This window comes from Alosa sapidissima, chromosome 12 (assembly GCF_018492685.1).
Source record: "Alosa sapidissima isolate fAloSap1 chromosome 12, fAloSap1.pri, whole genome shotgun sequence".
Taxonomy (NCBI): domain Eukaryota; kingdom Metazoa; phylum Chordata; class Actinopteri; order Clupeiformes; family Clupeidae; genus Alosa; species Alosa sapidissima.
Window position 1 is genome coordinate 20543634 of NC_055968.1, and position 9700 is coordinate 20553333.

Genomic DNA, 9700 nt, shown 5'->3' on the forward strand with positions numbered 1-9700 from the left:
GGTTTACAAACAACTCATACTGGGAGGAGGTTAGGTACAGCAGTTATCCCAGCGTGTTCAAGCCTTTGGCATCATATCAGTCTGTGGCTGAGGGCATCCGCAGTCAGATGGAAGGACTCTGCACCTGGAATGGAGTTATCCCAAACAAACAAACAAACAAACAAGCAAAACAAAGTCTACACAATGTAGCCTGGCAAAAACAACAAATCTCACTTTGTGATCCTTAATAGTGCACTTTACATGAACATGCTCAGTTAATGGACTTTTGTCATCCCTCCCAGTCTGTGGTCAGAGCTCAGTCAGAGTTCAGCTGAGTGTGATGACTATCTATCGAAAAAGGGGGGTTGGGGTTGGGGGGGGGGGGTCTCACATAGCCAGATCCCATGGCTATCTGCAATCAAACTTTTGTATTGTATTTTTTTGTCTGGTATAGAACATAATCAGTATACATACAGTATGGTATATCCCAGATCAACTTCAAAAACATCTGATGAAAGTACATACTGCAAAACCACCTGTCACTGACTTTACGTAATGGAATGAATGTTTTATTTGGGATTTTAAAACATGTATTATATTAATACCAATGTGAGAACATGTCTTTGGTAATATTTATAAAAATGGTTTATCCACAATGAAATGAAAACAGGTATTGAAACCTTTGTTGTTTTATTATATGAAGACACAGACATGACCTAGTAGCATACCGGTAGATTTTTAACGTACAGTATGGTCTGTTGCAACAGTTCACTTGTTTTCATTGGTATATTATCAGCAACCTGGCTATACAGCAATGTTTATATTTACATCTGTTACTGACAGTGACTCTCAATAAAACCTGCAATATATAGTACTGACCCAGACATGTGTGCCACTGTGAAAAAGCTTGTTCTTCTTTGTCGCACCATCCCTCACAATCTTTGGAGGTCTTTTGGAATAAATGGTTTCACCCTTATATTTTACATCACAATTAAAGCAATGCACACAATGAAGTTCTTTTACCTTTAAATATCAGCTTCAAACTCATTTGATGATTCGACACAGTCTTACAGTGCAAAGAATGGAGTATATTGTCGATGCATGCCCGAAATGCCTGGTACTGCGCTATGTAATGTTGTGTGGTTAAGAGCATGACAGGGGAATTCCTACAATGTGTTTCTTTAAACACATATTTCCATCATATAGTCAGAATGCAGCCAACCCGACCCCTTTGCAGTTGTCCTACACAGAGGACCTTTGTCTAGTGGAGCCAATTAGCATCTATAACACTGTTACTGTAAACGATAAATATTCATGTTCAGCTGCAGCCCGGGGCTGAACATTAATGAGATAGCTCAGGGGGCTCCTGCATGGCTGCCATTTAAAAAACAGGTTCACATCAGCCGCTATGATAATAGCTGCTCCATGTTTGTGCTTGTGTGCTATGTGGCGTTACATGCTATACTTCTGCCATGCAAAAGGATTATAAATGCTTAGCATTCTCAGCAACTATGCACAGTGGCATCCATCCATATGTCAGCATTCAGCAGTAATGGATGCAGATGGGGGCAGAGGGTATTCCTTAGTCAGGGGGCTGGTAGTCAGTCTGTCTGTCTGTCTGTCTGTCTGTGTCCATAATTGAAAAAAAAAAAAACTATTGGTTCAGGTTTGCATAAAAGCCACAGGGTCACTTTCAGTTTACTGACCAGATAGGGAGAGGGTCTGCCTAGATAATACATAAAAAACTGGGTTGTTCATGCACTGCTCATCCAGTATAGAATTAGAGTCCTAAATCGAAAAGCTGAAGATAAGTACAGTTCAAACACTGGATCACTATTTAAACCCTTACAGACTGCACACACCACAGCCAGCTTTACTAAAATTGTCCTTAAACTTTGTTACATTCAGTATTTAGGATACAGAAGAATCACAGTTGAAGATCAAGTGTGTGGATCATGTTGGTTTATTGAAGGACATGACTGCCCTTGAATAGTAATCACTTGTACACTCACAAAAAGTAGAAAATAGACACCACCACTTTGCAGGAAAACAGAAGAGGTTTAGCTCTATTTCACCACCACGCATCAAAACAGTAATCACATACATCACCACATCCACAGTACAGTTAGGACCACATATCACACACACGGACACACACACACACACACACACACACACACTCTTGATGACGCACACACAAACAGGGCACACACAGAGAACCACACACATAAAGCTACAGTCTGTCCACCCTATCCTTCACTTGGCCATATTCATTGAATGTATAGCACCTGCATGTTCTATCCGCCAAAGTGTCTCATCACTTTTATCCCGTTCATCCGGTTAATCCAGGGGTTACACATGGATAGGATAACTAACATTGCACATTCTTCCAATGGAATTTCAATGGTTCACTTCCCCCATCTAAAAGCTCTTTTTAACCCAACACATCAAGTGTGTTGTCACCATTGGCCACATGTTTTTAGAGTAACAAACCAAAAAAATGAGTAGGTGTTGGACAGGTGGGAACACGAAGAAGGGGACAAGGGGACACGATTAACTGTTAGCACTACTCTTTCTGTGGGCAGGGGAACGAGGAGAGTAAGGTAAATAATCAGGTCTGGTTGACCAGGGCCTCAGAAGCTTCCAGAAGCTCAGGCGCACTTGTTGAGGCACATGAGCAGCTCCATGCGGATGGCAATGCGCGTGTGCCAGCCCAGGGGCAGCAGGCGGATGTAGCGTGCCACGATTGGCGGGCGCAGGAAGTTCTGCACCATTGAGGACCTGTCTGCGTTCCCGTAGAACACCTGGTGAAGCAGGAAGAACCCATGAGAACACTTAGAACTCCCCATCATCCCTTCACCAAACCTGCAGAACAGTCTCCTAATGCTTTTATTGGTAGGAACATACAAGGGTCATGTGTGTGACCTATTCGTTGTGGAGTGGATATGATGTGGATGATGAATGGATATCAATGATGTTTTCACAGGTTGGAAAGTACAGAAGAGAGCATTAGCAATATAACAATAGATGATTGATTGTACCGTTAGTACTTTGAATGAAACGATGAAATGAGTCACTACAAGAAAGCTGTCACTATTTAAGTTGACGGTGTGCCTCACCCTGTTGTTCCCTGTTGTGTCCTTGTAGTACACCCAGTTGAGGTTCTCATCTGTGCGGTACTGGACGCTGTACTTGGTTATCCACTCGTCCGCATCACAGCGGCCCTGGGTCAGGATGCCAGAAATCACACCCACTTCCTTTAGGTCAATCTGGAGCCACTGGCTGGTGTCCTGGAACTTTGAAAGCCATGCACACCTTGGAAAAGAAAAGTTGGCATTTAGATTTTAATGTAAATTTGCCATGTGCATTTCCATTTTGATCATTACAGTCTATGCTAGATAAGCATAGGTTATTTAAATTTATCTCCCAGTTCCCAACAATCCTAAATTTAACCTGAACCTGACCTTAATTTCCTTAGTGTGTGTCCCTGACGCCCTGTAATGTGGAAGGAAGTCCATTAGCTCAGATGGCCTAAGAGTTGGCACTCACCCATAGCCTTGGCTGTTAAGACGAGCCTTTTCAGGAGTCCAGGAAGAGAACCAGCCGATGTACTGCTCTTGTTTGCTGCAGCTGATTTGATCGGAAGTCACTGCGCCAGACTCGAAGCCGAGGGCTTGGTGGTATGGACACTCTGAAGGAGAAAAGAAAAACAGAGGTTGTTGCCATTCCTCTCTAGGTATTATTAAAATCAAATCAGATTCAGAGTTCAGAGTTTTCTTCAGTATCCCCTTCTTTGTGTAGTTGAAGATACACTACTCATAAAAAGTCAGGGATATTTGGCTTGTGGGTGAAATTTCAGGATGAACCTAAAATCCACTATAACCTTTACAGGTGAACTTAATGTGACCTTCTCTAAACTTTTGAATGCGCATGTCCAACATGTACTTTCTGTACTGAAACATTACATTTCACCCAAAAGCCAGATATCCCTAACTTTTTGTGAGTAGTGTATGCTCTGGTGACATGCATGTTGTCATGGCAAGCGGGATTTGGAGTGACTCCTCTAAAAGCTATTTAGAGACGGCATGTGGTCCAAGTATCAGCTGCCATGACATTCAGTTGTACATAGTATCACCAGTGGTCATGGCAAAGAAAGCTAAATGACTATTCATCAGTTTTGGGCAAGCAGTCAGTCACATAAACCAAAGCTATTGGCAACTATTACTTTGCTTTGCATTCCTTCAGGTTTATCCTGCAACTACAGAACAATAAAGCCAATTACTGATTTGTTATCTTTTATATGACTACACAACATAAATCATGCAGGCAGCAGATAATTCATTAATCTCTCTTTTCACATTTCCCTCGCTTTATTCTGATCAAGTTATCAGAGAGCAGGTGGCGAGGGGGTGAACCAGAGCATTTTTGAGAGCCATTTGCTCTTCATGTGGGCTCTCGTGCCAGCCTTATTTCTGTCCCTTTCTTTTTGGGATTGGGAGAAGGACAGGCCCTATTTTCAGCCCTGTAATCTGTGCATCACATTGCTGCACAAGTAATGAGCTTAGCTGCTGGCACCCAGCCTCTCTGCCATGCTGTCTTGCCTTCTTGCTTTATTTCCCTCATCTTGTCTCCTCCTTTTCAGTTCAGTGCTTTTATTCCATCTCCTCTTTATCAGTCCTACTCATCCAATGACCGGAGAGGCATATTTGGATTATAGATTATTATGTGATGCCAGGGATCAGAGTATATTGGCAGTAACCATCAAGCTTGTCTGCCATGTTCCCTTTGGTGAACCACTGCGCATATAGCTATTATCCATCCAATACAATGCCTTAGTTTAAGCAGCGGGATTACTTTGGTGCATAGATGTCAGAGTACAGACAAATGCTAATACCAGGTATATGTGCATATGTGACTCAAGGTTAAAAAAAATAGTGGCTGCGTAAAGGTGCATTAGGCTACTCACAGAGGCATGATGCCATAGACCTTTAAAGTCCACCTACAAAAAGGGCCTAAAGCTGCCATCTTTGTCGTAGAAGAAGATCCAGATTTCCTTCTATAGGCAAAAATGATACCTGGTTGTCCTTATATGGGCAAATATGGCAGCTTTGGGTCCTTTTTGTAGGCGAACTTCGTCTATTACCATCCTAGCTGTTGCCTACTGCAGCATGCCCAAGTGGTGTGCCACAGACACCCCGCTTGCCTAGAGTGGCTTAAGTAGGCCAAGATCACTCACTTTCTCACGCCAAGGGCTCGCTCACCTGGCATGCATTCCAGGAAGTAGCGGGAGGGTGGGGGCGGAGCCACAGTAGCGATGGGTGCGAAGGTGGGGATCCCGGACGGGGAGCCCCCCTCGCAGTCACACGTGCAGGCCCTTCCTGTCCAAGTCTCGATGGACTCCTCTTCTTGAATATCTGGCTCCTCTTGCTCTTCTTCCTGCTCTGGTTCCGGTTCCTGTTCCTGTTCCTCCTGCTCTTCCTCCTGTAACGCACACAAACCCACATAACCAATGATGACCAGTAGGCCTCAAGTGAGTAAGTCGGTAAGTCGGTACAGGAGTGTGGTAGATATGTGGAGAGAGCAAAGGGATAAATAGCTCTTACCTCCTGAGTGTTAACTCCAATTAACGCTATGCCGGTAAGTAGAATGCATGCAAGGACAGTTAGAAAGAGGGACTGAACCAATGACATTACAGCATGACAAGCACTTTTTAACCAGACGTCACAAGAGCACCATCTGGCAATTAGAGACATTTACTTTTCTTTTACTGACAAAAAGCTATTGATATATACATCACATTATCAACCAATGTGCATATACATATATCATTCTGCATTAAATTATGCGCACAAACTGAAAAGACACATATTAATACCCCCCCCCCCCCCCCCCCCCCCCACACACACACACACACACACACACACACAATAACTTTTCACTGAAAACTACTTGTGACATTGCTTACTTAAACAATCACAGATAATCCTGTTTAATCACATTAAAGGGCAAAAATCACAAAAACATAAACACAAAACACAAATCCCACAACCGCAGACCCACTACTTTACCAAAATGGAGACCTATCGACAGTAATAGCGCAAAGAGGAGCAGAGAGCAAAAGAGTTTGCACAGATCCATTCAGGTCTATCTTAAGGCCATCCTTAGGCCAAAGGGAGGGCAGTTGAGCCTCTGCACACACTTCCGCCACTGACGTTAGTGAGGATCACCGCACAGATGGGTACACATACCTTGGGTTAAGAGCAGGATAGCCAACAGGGCCACTCGTCTTGTCTTGATCTTCATGGTTGCCCCACGCCTGAATGCGGCAGGTCTTGCGTTGAGGGCTGAGGCGAGCGCACTGGATTAGAATAATCCACCGAGCTCCCATTGCCTCTCTTAATACCCTTTATCTCTCTATACAACCACACCCAAAGCTGCTCATCTACAATTTGGCCAATCTAGTGCAGAATAACCGTACGATGAAAAGATAACCGCAGAGATTAATGATATGCTGATTGCCTGATTTTGGGAAAAGACGATCCATTTTTGATATTTTTGCCAGGTCAAAGATGTGTGCTCCGTGGAAAGCAGTGCTGCCATGGTAAGGATTGAGGACAACAGTGCAAAATTATTGTTTGCTATTATCCCAATCCAGCTGTTTGGCAATCTCACATGACAAACCACATTTTGATGACATGTTTCTAGAGGGTTGTGTGATTTGAATAATAAAAACACAATTTGCACATTTGTAATTTTGTGCAAATCAGTTTAGATTAAGCAGTCATACGTCTTTCTCGCCTATTTTAGTTGCGTAGGCCTATGTGATCATGGTGACAGATAGGCCTACGTATGCGAAGTGAACGGAAGGATAGGAGGCATCTCTTTTGCCAGCAATCTACCGTGATGAAGTGGGCTAATTATCTCAAAATGAATACACCTGCTGTTTCCATAATCGATATGGATAAAGCTCATACTCAGACCCAATGCATGAGATCTCTCTGAAACTCCGGAGCGTCTTTTTACTTGAACTGGTTTTTGGCTCGACTAAACTCTAACAATGACCCATTGGCCAAAACAATCTAAGGAGTCCAGGAAACCGAAGAAACGTGACAAGAAGCGGACAAGGGCGTTTTCAAACTATATCTATAAGCTTCAGAAAGAGGTTAGTTGAAACATTTCTTAAACATTCTCTGTGTGACCAATTGGTTCAAAATAATTTATATTTTTAAACAGGGTAGCCATCCGAACGTGGACGTTACGGTGTTCCTGCCTAAAGGAGACGTTTCACGTGTTGCTGAGTTGGTTGGTGCTGAAGCAGCCCGGCTGTCGAAGTTCAACAAGCGGGGTGCCATAACGCAGCGAGAGGTTCTCTCGGCACTGCAACGACTTCAGTGGGGGAAGGACGTTCACACCGCCCGAACATGAGATTTCATGTCTAATGTTTTTTATAAATGTTTCAGTGATGTACATTTTATTTAGTGTTCAATAAACGTCAATATACTTTTAAATGCCTTGGAGAATTTCCTGAGGTCTAGGTCCTGGTTATCAAGTTTAATATTGATCTTGACTGTTGTGGAGTCAAACCTGTTTGACTTTCCTTGTCCATCCATATGGTTTTGGTCTATGATCTTTGGATTTGGTTGTCTTGTACATCTAATTGGGTTCCTGAGGATATGACCAGGTGTGTGTGTCCTCATGATCAATGTCTTGAAAGTGTAGCTAAATGACCTGTCCACCAGGTTGTTCATTCAACCAAACACAAGTTGCTGCTCTTTCCGTAACTTGGCTAAATGCATCCTTTCCCTGTTTTTGCTCTAGGTAATCTGACTGCATATGGTAATCTCCATAAACTCACGCCACATGCCTTTGTCCTTTTAAAAACTTTGGCAGAACAAAGTAAAGGTTCATTAGGGCCTGGGCTAACCACTATATTTAAAGACTTTACTGACGGTCTGTTGTGTGGGGGGGGGGGGGTCTTGCATATGTGACTGTTGCTTAGCAACCTGATGTGATCCTAGCACTGCCTCTGGAAGACCCATTTCTGATTTCTCAGCTGCCTGGATGTAAAAATAACAGCTTTTATCCTTCATTCATTATTTATTCTTTTTTCCTCTCTCCCTAGTCCCTAGAAGCTGAAAACTCCCTGCATAGCAAAAGGGGGTCTTTGAGTTTGCCATGCTCCCAGTAAGGAATTTCACCCTGTAGGTCTCGAGAGCTATTCCAGAGAGCTCAGACCAAACCAATGCAGGTGGCATTTGGCTGTAAATGTCTATAGATAGGCCTACTAGGTATTGGGTGTAATGGTTTGTAACATAGGGAGGTAACTACAATAACCCAACGTATTGTTATTTGCCTTGAACCCTAAGGGAATAATATTGTATGCAGGACTTGTCAATGGTGGCTGGAAAATGTTTTTGTGTTGGACATTTAGCAACTTTTGTCAGTGAAATGTGGCCTGAACACTACAGCCACTGATTCAAAGGGCATATTATGGGACATACTTGGTGCATTTTCATTTGGCAATTTAGTTAGTGGCGCTGTTTAGAGTACTGACACCTATAAAGTAGTTCAGTGACTAGGATTTGATAGGTCAACGTTCTCAACAGATCTCTCAATGTTCTTTTTTGTGATGGGGATTCACTTGAATCAAAACAAAGACAATATTTATGATGTCTAATCTTGGATTATCATTGTATTTATTGATATTCACAAGTTGTGTTTATTTAGAATAGGCTGTTTTGTGTTGGGTTGTTTCATTTTGAATAATGGGAGATATATAAACCATGTGCTTGTGCTATCAGGTCATAGGGTGACTCTTGTGAAAGCTTGTCATGGGTTGTCATGATGTATGAGCGGTGCTAATAGCAACCATTTAGTTTCACCGTTCAGCTTGTCAGGGCCCTCTGTCAAGCTAGGCTCACTCTGCCTTTGACCGCTGTTCTGTGTGATTGCATGTGTATTCACACTCATGTGTGACGCATGCAGTCTAAATGTATGTGCAATTGCTATGCATATACAAATGTTTGAATACACACAACTGAAAAATGGTTAAATAACACAAATAATTGTATAACTGTATTCAATAAGAATTTATTTCAATATGGTGCAGTGAGTGTATATGCATGTTCCTATGACAAGTTATTAATGCTTGGCAATATATGCAAGTTTAGCTTTTTAACTCTGTCTCTAGTATTGCAACATTAATATGTGATAAGATCTGTAAGGCAATTGGGTATGACAGGAGGAACGAATACTCAGAGGTCATATTCCAAATTTGTGGTTACCTTATAGTAAATGGCAAACTGCCAAAAAGAGACCCATGGGTTGGTTTTGGTAGGAGAATGAAGACAGAAGGCTCCATGAGGTTCACCACTTATTCCGAGATCATTTATCCAGGTTTGTCACTAAACCACACAGTTGGAATTGGGACACTAACAGCCTTGATAACAGGTTTTTGAGGACTAATGTGTGGATACTCCCATCTAGTGGATAAAATGGTGGAGTAACAAGAACGTCATGTAGGGTCTCTTGTGGGTCTATTATGGTCTATAATGGGTCAACGGGCTATCTCGGTCACAGACGTGCGCGCACACACACACACACTCTTTTACGCACCAAACAACAAATCGAAACGGTGAATTCCATTGTAGGCTAAATAGGACGCAGCGACGTGAATAATTGTTGAGGGCAAATGTAACAGTTGCCTTCAAAACAAACAAAC

At 42.6% G+C, this 9700-nt stretch overlaps 1 protein-coding gene and 1 long non-coding RNA gene across 3 annotated transcripts; one reads left to right on the plus strand and one right to left on the minus strand.

Annotated features, from left to right (window-relative positions):
* Positions 1 to 1986: 1986 nt before the first annotated feature.
* Positions 1987 to 6910, minus strand: LOC121724979 (retinoschisin-like). 2 transcript variants are annotated; one of them, XM_042112001.1, is made up of 6 exons: positions 6228 to 6910; positions 5583 to 5608; positions 5241 to 5460; positions 3529 to 3670; positions 3099 to 3294; positions 1987 to 2783 (listed from the first exon to the last, which is right to left on the minus strand). In XM_042112001.1, exons 1-6 carry the CDS (start codon positions 6280 to 6282, stop codon positions 2631 to 2633), a joined length of 792 nt encoding a protein of 263 aa, XP_041967935.1. In that variant the 5' UTR covers positions 6283 to 6910; the 3' UTR covers positions 1987 to 2630. The 2 variants fall into 2 exon arrangements, with proteins under 2 accessions (XP_041967935.1, XP_041967934.1); XM_042112000.1 differs by lacking the exon at positions 6228 to 6910 and adding an exon at positions 6048 to 6133.
* Positions 6911 to 6971: 61 nt separating this feature from the next.
* On the plus strand, positions 6972 to 7487 carry LOC121724982. The gene is made up of 2 exons (XR_006035346.1): positions 6972 to 7141; positions 7213 to 7487. It is a non-coding gene; the product is annotated as an uncharacterized LOC121724982 (long non-coding RNA).
* Positions 7488 to 9700: the final 2213 nt, after the last annotated feature.